Here is a 25,961-nt window from a genome sequence, read left to right on the forward strand (position 1 = left end):
CCTTTTTCTTCTTATTTACACAGGTTCTGTTCTGGATGTGATCAAGCACATTGTAGCCAAAGGGGAACATAAGAATGGAGTCCTGGATGAGCCTGTAATAGCCACAATCCTCAAAGAGGTTTTGGAAGGATTGGAGTACCTGCATAAAAATGGGCAAATCCACAGGTGGGTTTCTGATGCACTGCTACAGATGGTTGATGCTCAGGTTGATGCTTCCATGTTTTTCCTAACCATGAAGAATCAGCTCTGAGTTCCCATCTGCAATCTCCCCCACACGTTTCTCTGTTTGTCTGGTGTTAATCCCTGCTTATCTGGGCATTGGCTGCTGGAGACAATGTGTTCTAGTCTTTTTGCTTCCTTTCTAGGTTTTTAATTGCTTCCTTTGAATGGTGTGTGAGTGTGGTTTATTTCTGTTTGCTTATTTATGACTGAAGACATCGAATGACTTCTGCCAGTAAGGGAACAGGAACTCAGGCAAGATTGACAGCTGCCAGACAAAGAGCCTTTTGTTAACCTCTGGTTGCAAAAATATCAGGAAGGATCTGGTGGTCACCTTTTCTCACTAACATGTTGTATGAAAAGGGCACACAATTTCTTGAGGTTGCAGTATCCTCCATCGGATGCATTTCAGATTGGCTGCCAATTGTGGGATTCACGACTGACTTGTCAGAAAGCAAATGGTCCCTTTTCATGATTAGCATGGCTGAACCTTAAGTCTGGCAAGCTTAAGAAAGAATGAGGTTTAAAACTGTGCCTTGCAGCAGCCTCTCTCGGTCTGAAAACTACATGGTTTGGGTTGCTAGGCAGGCTGGAAAATCTTGGAGCTGTGTACTTCCTTTGTTGGAAAAAAGGAAAATGATTCTTTAAAGCAGGAGACCCTGTACCATTTCAGACAAATGGTTGCCCAAGCTCTTCTTAAGAACTTCCATTGTTGGAGCGCCTATAGTTTCTGGAGACAAGTTGTTCCACTGATTAATTGTTCTCACTGTCAGGAAATTTCTTTTTAGTTCTAGGTTGGTTCTCGCCTTTGTTAACTTCCATTCATTGCTGCTTTTTCTGCCTTTCCCCTCTGCACACACACACTTGGAGAATACCTTGACTTCCTCTTCTTTGTGGCAGCCCCTTAGATATTGGAGCACTGCTATCATGCCGCCCTTAATCTTTTCATTAAAGTAGACCAGTGGTTCTCAACCTGTGGGTCGGGACCCCATTTGGGGTCGAATGACCATTTCACGGGGGTTGCCAAACAAGGCTGTCCGCCATTTTTTCCCCCTTTGGCCACGCCCCTGGCACCCGGTGATGTATAAGTGGTTGGGGGTCACCACAACATGGGGAACTGTATTATGGGGTCACGGCATTAGAAAGGTTGAGAACCACTGAAGTAGACAGAGTCACAGAAATATCTGAAAAATACAGCTTGAAGCTTAACGCCTCAAAAACCAAGAGCATGGTTGTCAGCAACAACCCATTCATTTAAAAACCAATAAATTCAGAAGGAACACTACTAGAAAAAGTTGAATGGATCACCCACCTCAGTTCTAATTTACATGAAATCTGGGACATGACCACTGAAGTAAAGACAAAGACAGAGAAAGCTCGAACAGCATTCTTCAAAATGAAAACGGTCTTCTGCAGTCACGACATAAGCCTAAGATTGTCAGATGTTATATTTTTTCTATCTTGCTCTATGGAGTAGAGAGTTGGTCTCTGACAGAAGGCCACCTGAAGAGACTAGAAGCATTTCAAATGTGGATTTACAGGCGGCTGTTACGTATAAGCTGGGTTGACAAGATCAGAAATGAGGGGGTGATAAGCCGGCTGGAAAAGCCGAGGAAAATCATCAAAACAATTAAAAAACAAAAGTAAGAATATTTTGGACATGTGATGAGACACCCAGAAAAATACGGCATGCTCCATTTAATCCTCCAAGGAAAGATGGAAGGCAAACAAGGTCCAGGCAGAAGAAGAACATTGTGACTTCAAAATCTAAGGGACTGGTTTGGACAAAACTCAACAGCACTTTTTCGTGCGTCTGCTGATAAAAACAGGATCGCCAATGTGATCGCCAACGTCCAATAACGGATATGGCACAAGAAGAAGAAGACATAATGCAATTCTTGCAACCGTTCTTCATATGTTTTAGCCTCCAGTCCCCTAATCATCTTTGTTGCTCTTCTCTACACTCTTTTTAAAGTCTTAATATCTTTTTTATATGGTGGTGACCAAAACATGATGCAATATTTCAAGTATGTTCTTACCAAGATATTATAGAGTGGAGCCTTGGTGGGGCAGTGGTTAGAAGGCATTATTGCAGACATACGCACTGCTCACTGCCAGCAGTTCGATCCTGATGGGGCTCAAGGTTGACTCAGCCTTCCATCCTCCCAAGATCAGTAAAATGAAGACCCAGATTGTTGGGGGGCAAGATGCTGACTCTGTAAACCGCTTAGAGAAGGCTGTAAAGCACTCTGTTCTGCATGTGAGGCACTGTAAGGCATTGTGAACCATAAGTTTAAGTGCTATTGCTACTGACATCATGTGATCTTGATTCTATCCCTCTGTTAATGCAACCTTGGACTGCATTGGCTTTTTTGGCAGCTGTAGCACATGGCTGGCTCATATTTAAATGATTGTCCACTAGGACTTCAAGATCCCTCTCACAGTTGCTACTATTAAGCCAAGCACCATCTATGCTATATCTGTGTGGGTTTTTTATTTCCTTTCCTAAATGTAGAAGTTTACTTTGAATTTCATTTTGTTAGATAGCGCCCAGTGTTCAAGTCTGTCAACATTCTTCAGTATCTTAAGCCTGTTTTCTGGAGTGTTGGCTATTCCTGCCAGCTTGGTGTCGTCTGCAAATTTGATGATTTCACCATCTATCCCCTCATCCAAACTGTTGATGAAGATGTTGAAGAGTACTGGGCCCAGAAAAGAGCCTTGGGGTACCCCACTACACACTTCCCTCCATGTGAATGCAATTCCATTAAAGACTGCACTTTGAGTGTGGTTGGCCAATCAGTGTGGTCTTTTGTTCACTTTTTTTGATTGTCTCTTTTAACTAGTATGTAAATGTTATTTATCTGTATGTGCCTGTTAAGGGCTGATTTGTTTGACAGCATCCATAAATTCTGTCGCATTTTTGGACTTAGCTTGGTCTAAGATGCTCACAGTTTCCCAATTGAAACTATCATAAAAAAATTTTAGATGTTTTTTCTAGATTTGTTGTTTTGCAAGTCTAGGAATAGAATCTGTTTCTTCTAAGATTGAAACTAGTATTTCTTGGGTCTTGAGATGTTGACAAGATGGATCACAGATGTTTTTTGTTGCCTTGCCATAAGATTGTTAACAACAATAATTGCCTTGCCATTGTTGTTAACTGTTGTGTGTTATTCATTACCTGCTATGTGGTAGTTGTCTTTTTCTGCTCATCTTCCATCAGTAGATTATTAACTTACTTACTTCCTCACTTGCTTTGGGGTTCATAAAAGGAGAAATCCAGGATGAATAAAATGTGCCAAGAGAAGATTAAGACACCAGAGCTCTCTTGCTACTGATTCAAGACCACAACATGCTGGCACTGAATTGAAACCTGATATTGATTGTCAGCACTGCTGTTGCCAAAAAGTGAAATCTAAAATTGGCACAGTTAAAGCACTTAATGTGATTATGAGGTTTAGAGGAACAAGGGATCACTTCTTTCCAAACTGTGATCCTATATGAACAGGTTTCCCTGTTAGGTGAGAACGACATTCTTCTTTATCTCAGTTCTGAATTCCCTCTTTTCTTCTTTAGAGTTGAACATCTCTCTGAAATTGAGCCCCTGTAATAAAGTAACAGAATAATGGAATAACAGAGTTGGAAGGGACCTTGGAGGTCATCTAGTCCAACCCCCTGGTCAGGCAGGAAACCCTATACCATTTCAGACAAGTGGCTGTCCAGTCTCTTCTTAAAAACCTCCAGTGTTGGAGCACTCACAGCTTCTGGAGGCAGGTTGTTCCACTGGTTAATTGTTCTCACTGTTAGGAAATTTCTCCTTAATTCTATGTTGGATTTCTCTTTGATAATCTACCATCCATTGCTTCTTGTTCTTCCATCTGGTGCTTTAAAGAATAGGCCGACTCTCTCTTTTGTGGCAGCCCCTCAAATATTGGAAGACGGCTATCATGTCACCTCTAGTCCTTCTTTTCATTAAACCAGACATAACACAAATTTCTTGCTGTTTGGGATAAATGGATAAAATTTATACAGTTTAAAATGGATATTAAAAAATATTATATAGCTTTTTCTTAATTTTTATTTTTATATATATACATATATATTTTAAAATATAATTTTTCTGATTGTTTTTTAATTAAGCCTATATTCTGCTCTGGGAAGCTCGGGGGGGGGAGAAGGGGGGGTGTTTGGGGGAGGTTGGGGAAGGGAGGGTTTGTTGTGTAATGTTTAGTTTTTTCTTTGTATATGTTTCTTGTCTTTGTATTGTTTTGTTTCTTTTCTTTTTTTTGTAAAACTTATAAAACTTTTAATAAAAAAAAAAGAATAGGCCGACTCTCTCTTTTGTGGCAGCCCCTCAAATATTGGAAGACGGCTATCTTGTCAACCTTAGTCCTTTTCATTAAACCAGACATAACACAATTCTTGCAACCATTCTTCATATGTTTTAGCCTTCAGCCCTCCAATCATCTTGGTTGCTCTTTTCTGCATTATCAACATCTTTTTATATTGTGGCGACCAAACTGGATACAGTATTCCAAGTATGGTCTTATCAAGGCATGATAACGTGGTAATACTTCACCTGATCTTGATTCTATCCCTCTGTTAATGCAGAACTGTGTTAGCTTTTTTGGCAGCTGCAACATACGGCAGGCTCATATTTAAGTGATTGTCCACTAGGACTCTTAACATCCCTCATGCAGTTACCACTATTGAGCCAGGTACCATCTGTTCTAAACCTCTGGATTTGGTTTTTCTTGCCTAAGTGTAGAATCTTATTTTTCTCTACATTGAATTTCATTTCGTTAGATAGGGCCCAAGTCTGTATCTTGAGCCTATCTTCTAGATCAATGATTCTCAACCTGTGGGTCGGGACCCCATTTGGGGTCGAACGACCATTTCACGGGGGTCGCCAAACAACGCAGTCCGCCATTTTTTCCCCCTTTTCCTTAGCTGTGCTACTCCCTTTTATTCTATTGGCTTTTGAAAGCCAATAGAATAGACTCTCTTGTTGTTATTGTTGTTAATTGCGAAGTCGTGTCCGACCCATCGCGACCCCATGGACGTTCCTGCAGGTCTTCCTGTCCTCTACCATCTTCTGGAGTCCATTTAAGTTCACACCTACTGCTTCAGTGACTCCATTCAGCCATCTCATTCTCTGTCGTCCCGTTCTTCTATTGCCCTCAATCTTTCCCAGCATTAGGCCCTTCTCCAGTGAGTCCTTCCTTCTCATTAGGTGGCCAAAGTATTTGAGTTTCAACTTCAGGATCTGGCCTTCTAAAGAGCAGTCGGGGTTGATCTCTTCTAGGACTGACCGGTTTGAACGCCTTGCAGTCCAAGGGACTCGCAGGAGTCTTCTCCAGCACCATAGTTCAAAGGCCTCAATTCTTTTGCGCTCAGCCTTTCTTATGGTCCAACTTTCACAGCCATACATTGCAACTGGGAAAACCATGGCCTGGACTATACGCACTTTTGTTGGCAGGGTGATGTCTCTGCTTTTTAGTATGCTGTCTAGATTTGCCATAGCTTTCCTCCCCAGGAGCAAGCGTCTTTTAATTTCTTGGCTGCAGTCCCCATCTGAGGTGATCTTTGAGCCCAGAAAAATAAAATCTGTCACTACCTCCATTTCTTCCCCATCTATTTGCCAGGAATTGAGAGGGCCGGATGCCATGATTTTGGTTTTCTTAATGTTGAGTTTCAAGCCAACTTTTGCACTCTCCTTCTTCACCCGCATCAAGAGGCTCTTTCGTTCCTCTTCACTTTCTGCCATTAGAGTGGTATCATCTGCATATCTTAGGTTGTTGATATTTCTCCCGGCAATCTTAATTCCAACTTTTGATTCATCTAGCCTGCCTTTCTCATGATGTGCTCTGCATATAAGTTAAATAGGCAGGGCGACAGTATACAGCCTTGCCGGACTCCTTTTCCAATTTTGAACCAATCAGTGGTTCCGTGTCCAGTTCTCACTGTTGCTTCTTGACCCGCATATAGGTTTCTCAAGAGACAAATGAGATGGTCTGGTACTCCCATCTCTTTAAGAACTTGCCACAATTTGTTGTGATCCACACAATCAAAGGCTTTAGCATAGTCAATGAAGCAGAAGTAGATGTTTTTCTGGAACTCCCTAGCTTTCTCCATGATCCAGCGTATGTTGGCAATTTGATCTCTAGTTCCTCTGCCTCTTCGAAATCCTGCCTGTACTTCTGGTAGTTCTCGATCCACATACTGCTGGAGTCTAGCTTGTAGGATTTTAAGCATAACTTTACTAGCATGTGAAATGAGTGCAATGGTGCGATAGTTTGAACATTCTTTGGCATTGCCTTTCTTTGGAATTGGAATGTAAACTGACCTTTTCCAATCCTGTGGCCACTGTTGAGTTTTCCAAATTTGCTGGCAAATTGAGTGTAGCACTTTTACTGCATCGTCTTTTAAGATTTTGAATAGCTCAGCTGGAATACTGTCACCTCCACTAGCTTTGTTGTTGCTCAGATTTTCTAAGGCCCATTTCACTTCACATTCTAGGATGTCTGGTTCGAGGTCAATGACCATCTCATTGTGGTTATCTGGGATGTTAAGCTCATTCTTGTATAGTTCTTCTGTGTAGTTTTGCCATCTCTTCTTAATCTCTTCTGCCTCTGTTAGGTCTCTGCCATTTTGGTCCTTTATCATGCCCATCTTTGCATGAAACGTTCTCTTCATATCTCCAATTTTCTTGAAGAGATCTCTGGTCCTCCCTATTCTGTTGTTTTGTTCTATTTCTTTGCACTGTTCATTTAAGAAGGCATTCTTATCTCTTCTAGCTACTCTCTGGAATTCTGCATTCAATTGGGTGTATCTTTCTCTTTCTCCCTTGCCTTTCGCTTCCCTTCTTTCCTCAGCTTTCCTCAGACTTTGTTGAACAGAGTCTCATTCTATTGGCTTTCAAAAGCCAATAGGAATTGTCCAGGCTGTCTCTGCCCCGCTGAGCCCACCAAAAGTCCCATTCTGCCAATGGTGCTGCACCAGTTGAGTAGTCCTCGACTTACGACTGGTTGAGTAGTCCTCGACTTACGACCGGTTGGGGGTCATGGCATTAAAAAGGTTGAGAACCCCTGTTCTAGACGTTGGCTGTTCCTGCCAACAAAGGAACCAACACTGTGTTCCTTAGAAAAGCTTCAAAGATGCTCCCAAGCGTTGCCTCTTAAAACCTCACAGAAGATGGGAAAGTCTGTCTTGAAAGTGCCCAATCAGCAAAGAGACCATCTTCACTGACAGCCCTAAGCCAAGAACAGATTCTAACCCCATTTGTTGAATAAACCATAAATGCCTTGATTTGCACATTGCACCAACTTCCAAAGAAACTACATCTTGAGTTAGAACATCATTTGAATTGATGTGTACCATTTGTGGCCTTTGGGGGGGGGGTCTTCTAAACCAGGACTTTTCAACCTTTTCAGAGATTGTACCACTTTTAGGATATAGCAGTATTTGAGTACCACCAGTCGCCTAGCAGGCGGGCGTGGCCTTCTCGACGCCACTCACTGGACACAGCTGGTTTGAGACAGCTGGGTCAGAACGGAACAAGTCGCACTGGCTAACTCGATGTGGGGACAACTTGGGGCACCACAAACTCCTCGCCTTCCCAGACTGCTAGCAGCCAAGCACATGTGTGCGCGCACACACACCGCATTCCAGGTTTGGGGATTTTTATCCACAGAGGAAGGAGAGGGCCTTCTCCCCAAGGCCAGACATGATTGGCAGTTTGCTAGCTCAGATGTAGATACACGTTTCCAAGCTTGGAATGTGTGTGTGTGTGTGTGTGTGTGTGTGTGTGTGTAACACACTAAAGAGATGTTCTTTTCCCAATCTCACATATCGTTGGTGTTTCCCTGTCCAGTGCATAAGTCTATGTACTTCCCTGTCTCACAACTCAATCCATACATCCTTTAATTTTCAGACACATCTTCTTCACATAAGCTCCTTAAAAAACCCACAAGGTATACTGTAATTAGCAGGAAAAATAAATCTAGCACTTCTAAATTCTTTCCCCAAGGGGGAAAGGAAAGTTCACAGCCTGCAAGTTGCTAGCAAAGTCGTCAAGCAACATAGTTATTGCTGCTAAAGACAAGAATAAATAACGAATCGATTTTGCCGCTCTCTCCTGTTACTACATCCTCTTACCTCCAGAATGTGGCCTGGGATTGCACAAGGGGCTAGGCTAAAATCCAGTTGAGTAGTTTGCAGCCAGATATTCGGTACAGACCTTGCCAATGTGATTTTAATAGCCCAAGAAGGGATAGGAAAACCCGAGGAAAACTTTGCAATCAATAAACTACAACGAAGGAGAAACTTCTTAACAGTGAGAACAATTAACCTGCGGAATGGCTTGTCTTCAGAAGTTGTGGGTGCTCCATCACTGGAGGTTTTTAAGAAAAGACTGGACAGCCATTTGTCTGGAATGGTATAGGGTTTTCTGCCTGAGCAGGGGGTTGGACTAGATGACCTTAAAGGTCCCTTCCAACTCTGTGATTCTACGATCTGTGTTGCCTAAAGACTTTTAGGGCTCCTGTCCAACACTTTACACATCTTCTCTCTTTCTGGATGAACCGTTTTCCCGACGAGCAGGGTACCAAAAGCAGCCCTGTGGCTCCCTGTTTTCGTAGAAGGGCCGTGTTTGGTTTTTACATCTCTAGTTTTCTGAGTACACCAGGAAATGTTAATCCTTATTATAATGGCTAACGCTTACTTAGAAGAGAAGGAAAAAGATGCATTTGGAGACGGCACTGGGGTTGGCTCAAATGGTGCTCATATCATTTTGATACCTGTATGAGAGAGATGGGATTTTGTGGGGTTACTCCAGTGTAAAAGAATCGTTCCGCTGGATGGAAGTAAAGCTTCTTTGTTGCAGAGGCCGTAAGGATTATGGTGATGGCATAACTTTCCGTTGGAGAAGTGCCTAGGGGCAGTGTTTCTCAACCATGACAATTTTAAGGCATGTGGACTGCAACTCCCAGAATTCCACAGCCAGCGATGCTGGCTGTGGAATTCTGGGAGTTGAAGTCCACATGCCTTAAAATTGTCAAGGTTGAGAAACACTGGCTTAGGGTCACGGTGGGTGGGAAGGGAATAAAAAACAGTCATAAGTCACTTTTGTCAATGCTGTTCTAACTTTGAACAGTCACTAAATGAGCTGTTATAAGTCGAGGATTTTCTGCCCTTGGAGAATACCAGAAAACTGCCAGAGCAAACTATGAAAACACGTAGCAAACCCGACACACACTAGCATTGATGATGTTCCCTAGCTGGGTCATGAAACATCTGCAAGAAAACAACTGAGCTCAGAGAGCACCAACAGACCTCACAGTTCAACCCTGAGCTATTTTCTTCCTTTGATCCAGGAAAAATTGGTCCTCAAACACTCTCCTCTCATTAATTTTCAAGAGAATCTTGAATGTGTATAATTTAATGCAGGTAGTCCTTGAGTTACAACCATTTGTTTAGCAACTGTTCAAAGTAACAGTGGCATTGAAAAAAGTGATCTCTGACCAACTGTTTGTTTGTTTATTTATTTATTTATGAGACTTATATACCACTTTAAGTGCAAGCATTCTCTAAGCGGTGTACAGCAGTAAGCAATGTATATATATATATTTACATTGCCCCCAACAATCTGGGTCCTCATTTTACCTACCTCGGAAGGATGGAAGGCTGAGTCAACCTTGAGCCGGTGAGATTTGAACCGCTGACCTGCTGATCACAGTCAACTAAAGTGGCCTGCAATACTGCACTCTAACTGCTGCGCCACCTCGGCTCAACTATTGCAGCATCCATCCCAAGGGTCACCTGATCAGAATTGGGTGTTTGGCAACCAGCATGCATTTACGTCGGTTGCAATGTCCCAGCGTCCACTGGGGTCATGTGATTGCCCTTGGTGACCTTCCCAGCCTGGTTAATGCTTTCCCCTGCAGTGTAAAGCTAGTCCTCCAGTTTCAACCACAATTGAGCCAAAAATGTATGTTGCTAAGTGAGATATTTGTTCATTGAGTTCTGCCCCCATTTTACAACTTTTCTGACCGCATGTGTTAAGTGAATCACTGCTGTTGTTAAATTAGTAACACCGTTGTCAAGCGAATCTGGCTTCCCCATTGACTTTACTTTGCCAGAAGATCACAAAAGGTGATCACATGATTTCCAGACACTACAACCATCATAAATATGAGCCAGTTGTCAAGCATCCGAATATAAATCACATGACCAGGAGGGTGTCGCAACGATCAAAAGTGTGAAAAACAATCATGTCACTTTTTTTCAGTGCGGTTGTAATGTTGAACGGTCACTAAATGACCTGTTGTAAGTCGAGGATGACCTGTATAGCTGATATTGAGGACACAAAGGATTAAGTGACGATCCCTCTTTTCAGTGTAAGTCAGTATGGCTGCCATAAGGGGCATTCAGGGAAGCTTAAGTCAAACTTTCTTTGGGAAAAGCTCAATTTCTGGTAACTTCATTGATTATACCACCGTACTTTTCTTAGAAATGATTTGCCAAGAAATTGTTTGGCATCTGCCTCCTTCCCATTCTAGCCTACAACCCTCAGATATCTGGGTGGTCTCCCATCCCTTAGTCACCAGATCTGACTTCCTTAATGTTTCTTAGTTTGATTATTGCCAGCTTCATGTAATTAGTTAATGTAATTTCATTGGCGACAGTATAAAAATGATTGGCCGTTCTCTTCTTCCAGGGTGTTCATTTGATTTCTAAAACTTCCTAACAGTAAGAACAATCGATCAGTGGAACGACTTGCCTCTGGAATTTGTGGGTGCTTCATCACTGGAAATTTTTAAGAATTTTTTTTTTAAAATGTCTGAAATGGTATAGGATCTCCTTCATGAGCAGGGGGTTGGACTAGAAGACCTCAAAGGTACCTTCCAGCTCTATTCTGATTGATTGATTGATTGATTTCCTAGTAGTCTTTTATCCAAGTATTAACCAGTTTTAATTCTGCTTAATTAAAAATTAGCCAAGGTCATCTAGGTCCTGCCATTTGTTGATCGTGTGATCAGAATTCAGACAGTTGACCACCGACTCATATTTATGACAGTTGCCGTATCCTGGGACTCCTCTAACCACCGTGTTACTATCTACAGAACTGCAGTGATAACTGTGGCAAGAAAGGTTGTAAAAAGGGGCAAAATGCATTCAACGCTTAGCAACGGAAACTTCAGACTCAATTGTGGTCATAAGTTGAAGACTACCTGTACTAGAGGCAGTACCTGTTTTTAAGCTTTTTTTAAAAAAAAATAATTGGATTTTTGTCTGCAGATTTAATGATACGACTGATGTTTCCCAATGTTACTAGAACAGAGGTGTGAAAGAAGACTGCTAACCTCAGCATTCAGCTTCTTTGGACCTCAACAAATGGCAGGACCTATCTGGCTAATTTTTAATTAAGCAGGATTAAACTGCTCAACTTACACCCACTTACCAAACACCCACATTTTGATGCTGCAATGGTCATAAATGTATAGAGCAGTCATAAGTTCTTTTTTTAGTGGGTGACTTTGATTTAAGAACGCATTGCTTTTGATTGACATGATGGGAAGGAAACAGAATCTGCATCTCATACTCATGGCTATATTTTCTCCCTCCCTCCCTCCCTCCCTCTTTCTTTCTTTCTTTCTTTCTTTCTTTCTTTCTTTCTTTCTTTCTTTCTTTCTTTCTTTCTTTCTTTCTTTCTTTCTTTCTTTCTTTCTTTCTTTCTTTCTTTCTTTCTTTCTTTCCCTAGGGATGTGAAAGCTGGCAATATCTTACTGGGAGAAGATGGGTCAGTCCAGATTGCCGGTGAGTATCTACTAAATCTTTGGAGGGAGCCCAAACAAAAGCAGAGTTCTGGTTTGTGTGACTAAGTAGATTCACCTTAACACTTGTCTCCTTTCCCAACTTGGGGGGGGGGAGAGAATTTACCAGAGTTGGCAGCATGAAGGGATTTTCCATGTAAAAATTCCCAACCACTCTATCTAAATTCAGCGGTGGTTATTTTGAGACTATGCTTTGTTAGCAGGACATCACCTAGAGCAGTGGTTCTCAACCTTTTTAATGCTGCAACCCCCAACTGGTTGTAAGTCGAGGACTACTCAACTAGTGCAGCACCGTTTGCAGACTGGGACTTTTGGCGGGCTCAGCAGGGCAGAGACAGCCTGGACAATTCCTATTGGCTTTTGAAAGCCAATAGAATTAGACTCTATTCAAGAGAGTCTATTCTATTGGCTTTCAAAAGCCAATAGAATAAAAGGGAGTAGCACAGCTAAGGAAAAGGGGGGAAAAATGGCAGACTGCGTTATTTGGTGACCCCCGTGAAATGGTCGTTCGATCCCAAATGGGGTCCCGACCCACAGGTTGAGAACCACTGACCTAGAGAAACATATTTGCCATAGCCCTTTTTTCTTCTCCTTTTTCTACAACCCATTTGTGCCTCAATTTCCCTTTGGTGAATTTGGAATAGGTTGAGGGATTTTATGCACTCGTGTTTTCTTCATTTGGTGTGGAGGACTGCACTGCACTCCTTAGCTTCTGCTATACTAATTTATAGGCCACACACAGAACTCTTTATTTTTATCAGAGGCCCGTAGTTCCTGGCTTTCCACTCTCGCTCTCTGTCATTTAAACCGGGGGTCCCCAATCCCCAGACCGTGGCCAAGTACCGGGCCATGACTTATTTGCAGCTGAGCCATGTGAGCAGTGAGCCAGTGCACATGTGTGCATGCAGCTTGACTCATGTGAGCAGTGGGCCGATGTGCCCGTGCATGTGCATGTAGCTTAACTCGCAGTCCAGCTGTGTGTGCATTTGCGTGCGGGCCGTCCCACCACTCACTTGAGACAAACTGCATACCCTAGCCTGCTGTGCCTCTCCTCCCAGCCGGGGCGCCAAGCAGCAAAGGTTGGGGAATGCTGATTTAAACAAGGTTTGTTAGAGAAGAGAGCCCTGCTGATGTTTGGCTGTGTGGATGCAGGATGCTTGAGCAAAATCCCAACTGAAATGGAAAACGGTTTTGATGGAGGGCAGTCTTCTGCAGAGTATGAGAAGTTCAGACTTTGCTTATCTTCTCCCTGGAAGAGAGGGGAAGGCAAACTGTAGCGGAAAGAAAAAAGGGGGTCTGATGTTGGAATCCTGGATTTGAATCTTGCCTTTGAAATGGCTCCAAGTGCTGGTGGATTGATATTCTTCCTATGCTCATGATTCTCTTAGTTAAGAGATTATTCCAACCAAAGAATGGAGATCTCAGTTTCTCATTTAAACTGGCTGGATTGGTTCAGGATGAACCAGTTGGGTAAAGCTAAATCCATTGTGAGTTGTAAACCATGATTTAGGGTTTACTGTGATGTTTGTGCCACACCATTGTGGTGTGTTCATCAAACTATGATCAAACATCTGGTGATTTAATTGGATGTGTGAATAGTTCTTTGGTGCATCTGACGAGAACTTTGACCTCCCTCCCTCCCTTCCTTCTTTCCTCCCTTTTCTTTACCTTTTCTTTTCCTTGTTTCCTCGCTCCCTTCCTCCTTCCTTCTTTCCTTCTTCCTCCCACCCTCCCTTTTGTTTTCCTTCCTTCCTCCCTCCCTCCCTTTTCTTTCTCTTTTGTTTTCCTTCCTTCCTTCCTTCTTTCCTTCCTTCCTTCCTTCCTTCCTTCCTTCCTTCCTTCCTTCCTTCCTCCCTCCCTCCCTCCCTCCCTCCCTCCCTCCCTCCCTCCCTCCCTCTCAAAACCAGCTTTGTACATTTCAGGATTTTATAATAGAGCTGTTCCACAGATTCTTTAGAATCAAGAGCGTGTTTTTTAAAAAAATTGCCTTTCTTTCATTTTTAATCATAACAGTTTATCAGCTTAAGAGCCACAACCACCTTTGGCTGTAATATAAATTAGAGCAACTTGTCCCTCCAGTTTCATTGACTTCCAAACTCACCTAACTGTGTGAGATCATCTCAATAGGCATCCAAAGCCTTCCGGTTTGTCTTTTTAAGCTGACCCCTGAATGCTTAATGATGCCTTCACTGGAAATTCATTGTCCCCACCCTGGAGGGAGCTGTGTTGTGTCCGGAATTGGCAACTTTATCTGCATCTTATCCTCCCGTGCTTTGATATCGTTTCTAAACCGTTGGGCATCCCCTGCATGTTGTATTCAGATAAAATAAGGAATTGTTCATGTTGGATTAATCAGTTGCGTGAAAGCCACGATAGAGATGCCACTAATTTCGTTTGTGCAGAATATCGGAGGGGGTCTTCAGCTCACCTTGCCAGTTTTATAGATGTTTTTAATTCATCATTTTAAAGATGGTCTTGGTAAAGGTGTTGAAGTCTTTCCGCATTATGTGGTTGGAACATCTCTTGCAGTATTGTTTCCTTTTGACAGTGGCAAAAAAAAAAAGGAGAAAAACTCTCCATACCGTTAGTCCTCGACTTACAATAGTTCATTTAGTGATTTTTCAAAGTTACAACAACACTGAAAAACGTGACTTATGACCATTTTTTATACCTACAACCATTGCAGCATCCCCATAGTCACCTGATCAGAATTCAGACGCTTGGCAACTGACATGTATTTATGACGGTTTTAGTGTCCCAGGTCATATGATCTCCTTTTGCGAGCTTCTGACAAAGCAGAGTCAATGAGGAAGCCAGACTCACTTGACAAGTGTGTTACTAATTTAACAGTTGCAGAGGTTCACTTAACAAATGTGGCAGGAAAAGTCATAAAATGGAGCAAAATTCACTTAACAAAGTCATCATTTGGCAACGTAAACTCTGGACTCAATTGTGGCCTGTACTGAATTAAAAAGACCTTGCAAATGTCTTTTAACTTCTCTCCGAAATTCAGATTTTGTTTTTGGCTTGGCAGATCAGTTCAGTGTTATTTTAATAGACACATGGAATATGGCAAAATGCCCCTATGAAGACTTGGGGAGTTGTGTTTAAAGATCCTAAAGTACAGTGATGGTGAACCTTTTTGACACCAAGTGCCCAAAAACCGCCCTGCAGCACCATGGCGGCCATGCCCTCCGCCTGCACATCACAGCATCATCTGTGTGCAACAGAGCATGAGGGCAGAGTCTTATATCTGCTGCCTAGCTGCCATATCCTTGGGTGCACTGCTCCGCGCAGGCCGTACCTGGGGGCAACTCTCCTCTGGGGGGGCTGCTGGTGAGGAGGGGGCCATGGGGAAGGCGGGCTGGGGTGACAGCATGCGTGCCCACAGAGAGGGCTCTGAGTGCCGCCTCTGGCACGCGTGCCACAGGTTCGCCACCACTGCTATAGTATAAATGCACTTACGCATGATTCTTATTTTCTGGAGCTAGGAAGATGGTGGAATGTGTTTCCAATGACCAAAATACAGGTAGTCCTCAACATGTGATCCTAATGGAATCTGCCTATTACAGTCATATGTTGTGACTGTCATAAAATGGGTCAGTCATATGATCACCCAATTTTACAACCTTAGGTGGACTTACCGGCTGTTAAGCAAGTACAGCAAGCAAAACCAGGGACTCACTGTGGACCCAGTTTTGCTGAAAACTAGAAATGATGGTTTTTGACAAAATTGTCATTGTGACTGCTGCAAAGGGTGACCCCTGTGGTTGTGAACTTTGGTTATGTGATTGCAGAGGGGCTTGAATGTCGGAACTTCAGAACCTGATTGTAAATAGCCTCACGGTAGATGAGTAAGAACATCGAATGGCTATTAAATGGTCAGTTGAAAGTCAAGGGCTGCCTGCAGGAAAAACAGAATTGCCTGTTGGACTTCTTTCTCTCCTCTGAACAATCCTATTTCATGCTCAAGTAGGAGTACAAAATCTCATGTCACCTTAGAGTCATGTCCGAACCCAGCCATTGGGACTTGCCAATCATTGTTTGCAATGTTCTGTTTTGTGTGACCTGGACTCTCAACCATGTTAAGATGTGTGGACTTCAATTCCCAGAATTCAACTCCCAGCAACCTCTCTGCAGAATTCTGGGAGTCGAAGTCCACACATCTTAAGGTTACTGAGCTCAAACAATTTGGATTTAGATCCTCGTGGCTTATTCAAAAAACCATGGTTAAAACAGGCCAGTTGCCCTGTTGCATGTCTGAATATTCCAAGGTAGGCCCATAAAAAATTAACAGGAAACAAGGTAGAATCCTGGTTTCCCTCACGACATTCTGATCTCTGTTTCACAATCATTTTCCTGTTTGCTTGAACCCACTTGGTTGCTCGTATTTCAGATGGAACTGCATTTTTTTTTTCCAGATAAAAACTGGGAAGAATTTGTAAGATGACCAGTCTGGGTCAATCTCTGAATTTCCTGGAAATCCATCCAGGACAGCATATTGGCAGATGTAAAAACAAATTTGGGAAGAGAAATACAATACTCGCATTCCTTTCATATCTTGTGGTTTAGATTTCTCTCTTCCCATCAACAGGTGGAGCAGATTAGACAACAACTAAAGCAACACAAAAGCAAGGGTTTCAGTACAGTCAGAATATTGTTTTGTTTTGTTTTATTATATATATATGTGTGTGTGTGTGTGTGTGTGTGTTTTCTGAGGTTTTCGCGGGTGTTTGTAGGTCTTTGGTTTTTTATATATATTAATAATAATAATAATAGTAAAGTTGGAAGGGACCTTGGAGGTCATCTAGTCCAACCCCCTGCTCGGGCAGGAAACCCTACACCATTTCGGACAAATGGCTGTCCAGTCTCTTCTTAAAAACTTCCAGTGTTGGAGCATTTACTGCTTCTGGAGGCAAGCTGTTCCACTGATTAATTGTTCTCACTGTCAGGAAGTTTCTCCTTAGTTCTAGGTTGCTTCTCTCCTTGATTAGTTTCCACCCGTTGCTTCTTGTCCTGCCTTCAGGTGCTTTGGAAAATAGCTTAATTCCCTCTTCTTTATGGCAGCCCCTGAGATATTGGAATACTGCTATCATGTCCCCCCTTGTCCTTCTCTTCGTTAAACTAGACATACCCAATTCTAGCAACCGTTCCTTATATGTTTTAGCCTCCAGTCCCCTAATCATCTTTGTTGCTCTTCTCTGTACTCTTTCTAGAGTCTCAACATCTTTTTTACATCGTGGTGACCAAAACTGGATGCAGTATTCCAAGTGTGGCCTTACCAAGGCATTGAAGAGTGGTATTAATACTTCGCGTGATCTTGATTCTATCCCTCTGTTAATGCAGCCTAGTACTGTGTTGGCCTTTTTGGCAGCTGCCGCACACTGCTGGCTCATATTTAACTGATTGTCTACTAGGACTCCGAGGTCCCTCTCACAGTTACTACTATTGAGCATGGTGCCACCTATGCTGTACTTGTGCATTTGGTTTTTCTTGCCTAAATGTAGAACCTTGCTTTTTTCACCATTGAATTTCATTTTGTTAGTTAGTGCCCAGTGTTCAAGTCTGTCCAGATCCTTCTGTACCTGAAGCCTGTCTTCTGGAGTGTTGGCTATTCCTGCCAGCTTGGTGTCATCTGCAAATTTGATGAGTTCCCCATCTATCCCTTCATCCAAATCGTTGATGAAGATGTTGAAGAGTACTGGGCCCAGAACAGAGCCCTGGGGCACCCCACTACACACTTCCCTCCATATAGATGCAGTTCCATTGAGGACCACTCGCTGAGTACGGCCGGTCAGCCAGCTACGGATCCATCTGGTGGTGGTTCTGTCTACCCCACATTTTTCTATCTTGTCAAGTAGTAGGTTGTGATCTACTTTATCAAATGCCTTACTGAAGTCCAAGTAAATTATGTCCACAGCATTCCTCTGATCCACTAATTTTGTCACTTGGTCAAAGAATGCAATAAGATTTGTCTGGCATGATCTATTTTTGACAAACCCATGTTGGCTTTTAGTAATGACTTTGTTTGCCTCTAGGTGTTCGTTGATTCGTTGTTTGATTATCTTTTCCAGGATCTTCCCAGGTATTGAGGTCAGGCTGATAGGTCTGTAATTTCCTGGATCCATTTTTTTTCCTTTTTTGAGGATGGGAACTACATCAGCTCTTTTCCAGTCCTCTGGTAGTTCCCCTGTGTTCCAGGATCTTTGAAAAATATAGTTCAGTGGCTCCGATATCACATCTGCCAGTTCCTTGAGAACTCTGGGGTGTAATCCATCTGGTCCTGGCGATTTGAACTCATCTAGGCTGGACAGGTGCTCCCTAACCATTTTCTTGCCTATCTTAACTTGTGTTTCTGTTTTGTTTTTTATGGCACTATTTTTGATAGGTTGGTCTGTTTTTTCCCTTTGTGTAAAGACAGATGCAAAAAATGAGTTAAATAGTTCTGCTTTCTCCCTGTTGCTTGTCACCTTCTTGCCACTTCCACCCACTAATGGACCAATCATTTCCTTCACTTTTTTCTTGTTTTTTACATGTTGAAAGAAGCTTTTTTTGTTATTTTTGACTTTGGTCGCAAGCCTTAGTTCATTTTGAGCCTTGGCTTTCTTCACTTCATCTTTGCAGGCTCGGGCTATTTGCTGATATTCTGACTTAGTTATGTTCCCCTCTTTCCACTTTCTGTACTTGTCCTTTTTATCTTTCAATTTGTCAGAGAGTTCTTTATGCAGCCATGCTGGTTTCTTTTGAGAGCTGTTATTTTTCCTCTTTGTTGGTATTGTGCTAGACTGTGCTTTTATTATCTCATTTTTCAAAATTTCCCAAGCTTCTTGAGTTGTTTTCCCCTTGAGGATTCTCATCCATGGAATCCTTCCCAAGCCCTCTCTAAGTTTATTGAAATTAGCTCTCTTGAAGTCCAAGACTCTAGTTTGACTGTGTTCTATTGGTTGTGCTTCTATAATGTTGAATTCTAATATTGCATGATCACTTCCTCCCAGGGTTCCTATGGCTTCAACACCGTCTATCATTTCATCTCTGTTAGTGAGAATTAGATCCAAAATGGCTAATCCCCTAGTTCCCTTCTCTACTTTTTGGGAGACAAAGTTGTCTGCTAGGTTTGCCAGGAACCTGTTTGATCTTCCACTTGGTGCGGAGTTTGTCTCCCAGTTGATGTCAGGGTAGTTAAAGTCCCCCATTACTATTGTGGTGTGCTTCCTACATACCTTAGTTAGCTGACTAGCAAAAAGTTCATCTATTTCCTCTGTTTGGTTGGGTGGTCTGTAGTATACACCTATGGCAATGTCATTTCCCCCCCCCTTTTATATTGACCCAAATGCATTCAAGACAGTTTTTATCATTGTTGTACTCTATTTCTGTGGAGATGTAGTTATTTCTTATATAGAGAGCAACTCCACCTCCTCTTTTATTTGGTCTGTTTCTTTTAAATAATTTAAATCCCTCTAGCTGTGTGTTCCATGTGTGAGTTTCATCCCACCATGTTTCCGTAATGGCAACAATATCGTATCTGCCCTCGTTAACCTGAATTTCTAGTTCACCCTGTTTGCTGTTCATACTCTGTGCATTGGTGTATAAACATTTGAGTCCTTTGTGGGTGGCCCTGTGTTTCCTTTCTACATAACCTGTGTGGTGCCTGAGTTCCCCTATTGTCTTACCACCTATTTGGTTAGTGCACTTTATGTGGCACTCGCTATTAGAGGCTTCATTTTGATTGGTAGCAAGGTTGGTATTCTTGTCCACACACACATCTATGCTACATGCACTGATAGCCCTATAGTTTTTAAATTGCCGGGGACAGGGTTGTTCCGTATCAATTAACTCCCTGTCCCCGCTGTTTAGTTTAAATTTCCCTCCAGAAAATCTGTGAATTTATAGCCGAGTAACTCAGTCCCTTTTTTTGATGGATGCAAACCATCTCTTTTGTACATCTTTTGATTGGACCAGCTACTGACATCGTGACTAATATATCCGAAGCCTTCCCCTTTACACCACTCCTTTAGCCACATATTGAATTGTGCTATGCGCTGGCCTTTTCCGTTTTGCTCCTTATACACTGGTAAAACCTCTGAGAAAGTAAGCCTACAGCCTATTCTGCTAAGTTCCTTCCCCAAGCTCTGGAAATCATTCTGCACAGAGAGTACATCTTTTTGGGACAGATCATTAGTGCCAAGATGTACAATAGCCTCCACATCACAGTCCTTGCTGCCATTCTTGATTATTTTAGAAATACGCTTCTTGTCCCTACTGGCAGTAGCACCTGGAAGACACCTGACCTCTTTCAAAGCCTCTGTGTCCTTTCCTAAATTTACATCCCTTATAATTGAATCACCTACCAGAAGGTAGCTTCTCTTTTTGGGAGCCTTTCTATTCTTGCATGACTGATGTGCAATACCTGATTCACACTTCTCCCTGTCAAAATCTAGTTGTTCATCTCGGACCACAATCCCCTGCTTATTTGAGTTATCTTCACAAATACCTTTACCAGTCTCCTTAATGTCCCTATTAAGGTCAGCAAGGGCACTGTAGCTGTTGTGCAGGGACACAGCGAAAGCTTTGTGTTTATGGTTCACAGCTCTCACCCTGCCAGATCCCACGGTTGTCCACACTGCCCTTTTCCTGCAGGATCTTTGTGGTAAAGGGGGCTGATAGCAGGGAGGCTTACTAGAGTAGAGGGGCTGAACTGGACACCTAATTTCTGCCCGAAGAGCATGGATTACAGACCCTAGGTAAATGATCTGTCCTTGTAGGCTAGTGATTTGTTTACAGATAGGACAGTTTCCAAGTTTGAAAAGGGTACTGCGAAAAACAGCTGCAAAGCAGGTGTTGCACTGAACTAAGCCGGACATCTTAGATACAGGGGATGTCAGACACACTTGCCCTGAATGTACTGCTACTGTTTGTGATTTTTAGTTTACTTTCCTGGTGGATTCTTCCAAAACTTACAGTTTAAGCAGCAGCTGGTGGGATGTAGCACGTTCCAGCAGCCCGACCGAAGTTGGAATGGGGTTTAAATAGAGTACAATACACTATAAATATAATGGAGATCCAATCAGGGCCTTGCTTCTTTCCTGGTGGATTCTCCCAAAACTTACAGTTTAAGCAGCAGCTGGTGGGATGTAGCACGTTCCAGCAGCCCGACCGAAGTTGGAATGGGGTTTAAATAGAGTACAATACACTATAAATATAATGGAGATATTGCATCATTGAACATATATATATATATATATATATATATTATATATATATATATATATATATATATATATATATATGAGTGATAATATTAAAAATATGAACCCTGGGAATATTCATGTTTAAAATAAAATGAGCACCGAGGTAATAAAAACTATAAAAGTTTAATTTAAAAACGCCAAGCTTTCGCCGTCAACCTGCCGGCATCATCAGCCCTGGTGATGCCGGCAGGTTGACGGCGAAAGCTTGGCGTTTTTAAATTAAACTTTTATAGTTTTTATTACCTTGGTGCTTATTTTATATATATATATATATATATATATATATATATATAAAAATTTCATTTTTTAATTTTAGGCAGGGAACATACCTAATCCTTCTTCCTCCTCCTGTTTTCCCCACCACAACTCTGTGGGTTGGGCTAAGAGAGAAGGACTGCACAAAGTCACCCAGCTGGCTTTCATGACCAAGGGAGGACTAGAACTCACCATCTCCTGGTGATTGGCCCAAAGTCACCCAGCTGGCTTTCATGCCCAAGGCAGGACTAGAACTCACTGTCTCCTGATGATTGGCCCAAAGTCACCCAGCCAGCTTTCATGCCTAAGGCAGGATTAGAACTCGCCATCTCCTGATGATTGGCCCAAAGTTACCCAGCTGGCTTTCATGCCTAAGGCAGGACTAGAAGTCACAGTCTCCTGTGGATTGGCTCAAAGTCACCCAACTGGCTTTCATGCTTAAAGCAAGACTAGAATTCACTATCTTCTGGTGATTGTCCCAAACAGCCGGTCTTTCCTTTTGTAAATATGTGATCATATTTGAGGGCTTGGTAACTGACCCATTCAGTCCTGTCTGGAGTGTCTTGCAGTCATGTGGCTGAATTTATAATTTTTTTTTGCTGTAAACTGACATTTATTTCCAGTTTCTGCAAAAAATCTTCCATTGTCTAAAATGGGTTTGCTTGATGACTGACAGAAAGGAGCTTGTTAAATTGGGCGCTGTCACATGGTGATCTGTCTAACATTGGCAAAACTTATAAGCATAAATCCAAGTTCCATTATGGTTGTAAGTCGAGAAACGTAAATATTTTCTTGACCTTGGCAGCTTGGGAGAGAGGGGGGGGAATGGATGGATGGATGGATGGACGGACGGACAGACGGACGGACAGTGAGCTGACCATTGGCCAAAGGAAGTGCCAGTATTAACTGCAAAGATTGATTGTGGTTTGTGACCTTTATAGACTGAATTGCACAAGAGATGCAATGCACCTATTGGTAAACTTGTTAGAAATCCATGGTTTTATTTTAAAATGTAATTTTAAATACAAGTCTTAACTGATGGGTAAACTTATTAAAGATCCCTGGTTCTGTTACAAATGTGATTTAGCTGTATTCTCACCCTCAGAATACCCCAAGACTCTCATCTAAAAAGATTTACTGTCCTTTGCAATCACAAACTCTCTTTAGGCTATGGAGAATAAGCAAAGGTTGACGGGAAGATATTTATCAATTTGGGGATATTTTCTTGCTTAAGATGAAAAAAGAAAAGAAAACCCAGAGGCTTAATTGATGAAATTCAGAGGTCACAAATCTCGGCCTGCATTTAGCAATTTTCAAGCATCCAGAATATGTTCTGCACAATGGTTCAAATTGCTAAACCCAATTCCTCTAATTCCATGATTGACCCTGCAAGAATTCAAGAAGTTGAAACCCTCACATCTGTTGTCGTCCCCAAAGATTGGGGAGAGTGTGCTAAGTTGTTCACCAACACGCCACAAGATAGCATAGCCCTACGTGTGAAACTTTGCCAGTTTTTCCCGTCAAAATCACCTTGTTGTTTTATTGCGCAAGGAAAGTGAAAACACAAACCTGCTTCTCTAGGAGCAAGGATGAGATTTGTAAAAACAAAAAAAAGCCCTTCAGATAGTCCTTCACTTACAACCATTCATTTACCGGCCATTTGAAGTTACAACAGCACAGAAAAAAGTGATTTACAACCAGTCCTCACACTTACGACCATCACAATATCCCCACGTTCATGTGATCCTAATTCAGGCACTTGGTAACCGGCATGTATTTACAATGATTTCAGCATCCTGGGTTCATGTGATCACCATTTGCAACTTTCCCAGCTGGTATCCAACAAGCAAAGTCAACATGGGAAGCCTGATTCGCTTAACAACCACGTGATTCCTTTATCAGCTATGATTTGCTTAAGAGCTATGGCATAAAAGGTCCTTAAAATTGGGTGTAATTCACTTAACAACCATCTTGCTTAGCAATGGAAATTTGTAGGTAACTTTTTTTAGTGCCATTGTAATTTTGAATGATCTCTAAAAGAATGGTTGTAAGTCAAGGACTGTCTGTAATCCTTCACTTACAACCACGATTGAGCCCCAAATTGCATTTGTTGAGTTTTGCCCCATTTTATGACTTTTCTTGCCACAGTTGTTAAGTGAATCACTGCAGTTGATAAATTAGTGCCCTGGTTGTTAAGCGAATCTGATTCTCCCATTGACTTTGCTGGTCAGGAGGTTGTAAAAAGTGATCTCATGATCTGGGACATAGCAAAGGTCATAAATATGAACCAGTGGCCAAGCATCTGAATTCTGATCACGTGACTATGGAGAATGATGCAAAGGTCGTAACTTTGAAAAATGCTCATCATTTTTCAGTGCCGTTGCAACTTTGAACGGTCACTAAATGAACTACATAATCTAGACGGTCACTAAATGAACTACATAATCTAGAACATTCTGTACTCTTGGTGACTGGTTTTATGTCCTTTTTCTCTCGACATACGTGTTCTTTGGTGTAGTGTGCACTGATGATTACGCAATTATGAAATAGTTGCAACTGAACAGGCATCTGATTCCATGAAAGAAATCACATGGCCTAGTGGGGGAAGATGCTGGGTTAGGAGTGGGGAGATCTGGGTTCGAGTTCCCCCTCAGCCTGAGAGGTTCCCAGAGAGATTCTGTGCCTGGCACTTTCCTCCCCATTTATATTGCAGGTTTTTTGTGGGGGGGGAGGAAAGGGGGCAGAAGGAAGTATTACACAAATAGTCCTTGACTTAACATCAGTTCATTTAGTGATCGAAGTTATAATTGGCACTAAGAAAAGTGACTTATCACCGTTTCTCACACCATTGCAGCACCCCCAGGGTCATAAGATCAAAATTCAGATGCTTGGCAACTGATATTTATGATGGTCGCAGCGTCCCTGGGATCATGTGATCCCTTTTTGCCACCTTCTCACAAGCAAAGTCAATGAGGAAGCCTGATTTACTTAACAACCGTGTTACTTAACAAATCTGGCAAGAAACGTTGTAAAATGGGGCAAAGCTCACTTATCAACCATCTAAAAATGTTGGGCTCACTTGTGGTCGTAAGTGAGGACTACCTAAAGGCATAGCCATGGGCTCCTGAATGAAGAGGCAGATATAAATCTAGCCAATACATATATAAATGTGGAAATATACCTGACGTAAGGCAGAGAACCCATGGTAAACTCTCCCCAGCGGTGGCTTGAAAGTGTTAGTTGTGCTACAAAGTAATGGTAATTATAGTTAAAAACAACTGGGAAATGATGGGAATTGTAGTCAGATAAATCTGGAAAGTAGCAAAGCCAATCCAGAGGGTAATTTTCAGTTCAGGCCCTCTTTCATGGCTGAAATAATTCTCTGAGATTTCTCTAAATGCTGATATATATATTTTTCGAAATGTCTCTGCAAACTCTTATGCCAGTGATGGCGAACCTTTTAGAGACTGAGTGCTCAAACTGCAACCCAAAACCCACTTATTTATTGCTGGGTGCCAGGTGGGCATGGCCCACTGGGTGTGGCTGTGGTGGTCATGGCAGACTGGGTGAGTGTGGCCAAGGTGGGCTTGGTCACCTCGATTTGCTTGGGGAAGGGATGCCTGTGGTGGGCTGGGCAGGGTTGGGGGAGATCCAGGGGGTCACTGGCAAGTGGGACGGTGGGCAGGAGGCTCGTCCTGCAGGGTGAGGCAAGGCGAGGCAGGGTGGGGGTGCCATTGCCGCAGGGCAAGGCGGGGCAGGGGCCGGGGCGGCTGCTGCCTGACACCATCGGCCCCCGCACACAGAGGCCAGTGAGGCCCCACAGAGGGGCCAACAGTGTCCGTCAGCAGCCACAGCCTGCCGGCTGCTCAACCGGTGCACTCTGGGGCTCCGCAGCCCGTCGCTAGCAGTTCAGAGAAGCATAGATGCAGTGGGTTGTGCTCAGGAAAAGGAGAGCATGCGAGGCCAGGAGGGATGGGATGGGGGGAGGGAAACCAGCCATGCTAGGATGCATCCGGCCATGTGGGACTTCGGTGAGTTAGCGAGCAGCTGGTTGAAGAGGGACGGTTGCCATCTCCGGGGCATGGCGCATGTGCCCACAGAGAGGACTCTGAGTGCCGCCTCTGGCACCCGTGCCATAGGTTCGCTACCACTGTCTTATGCCATTTATCTTCACAAGCATGTTCTTCATGTCAGCTGCCTCCTTATGCTTGCTTGTGACAGACTGCCACGAACTGAGGAGGGGGAAGGAAGGGGGAATGCTTGGGAAACAAAAGTAAGAGCTGTATCTTCTTGAGAAGCTGCCTCAAGGTCATCCAGCTGGGAAAGGAGTGGGCCACATACCAACCTGTACTTCAGTGTTTCTCAACCTTGACCATTTTAAGGCATGTGGACTTCAACTCCCAGAATT

At 42.8% G+C, this 25,961-nt stretch overlaps 1 protein-coding gene across 2 annotated transcripts in view; it reads left to right on the forward strand.

Annotated features, from left to right (window-relative positions):
- OXSR1 (oxidative stress responsive kinase 1) overlaps nucleotides 1-25,961 on the forward strand; it is a 96,804-nt gene that overhangs the window by 37,432 nt on the left and 33,411 nt on the right. For both annotated transcript variants that reach the window (XM_039368706.1, XM_039368707.1), the window contains 2 exons: nucleotides 24-165; nucleotides 11,978-12,033. In XM_039368706.1, the coding sequence (XP_039224640.1) occupies nucleotides 24-165; nucleotides 11,978-12,033 (198 nt within the window). The remainder of the gene's footprint in view (nucleotides 1-23; nucleotides 166-11,977; nucleotides 12,034-25,961) is intronic.

This window comes from Crotalus tigris, unplaced genomic scaffold (assembly GCF_016545835.1).
Source record: "Crotalus tigris isolate CLP2741 ecotype Arizona unplaced genomic scaffold, ASM1654583v1 scf7180000020906.486998, whole genome shotgun sequence".
NCBI lineage: Eukaryota > Metazoa > Chordata > Lepidosauria > Squamata > Viperidae > Crotalus > Crotalus tigris.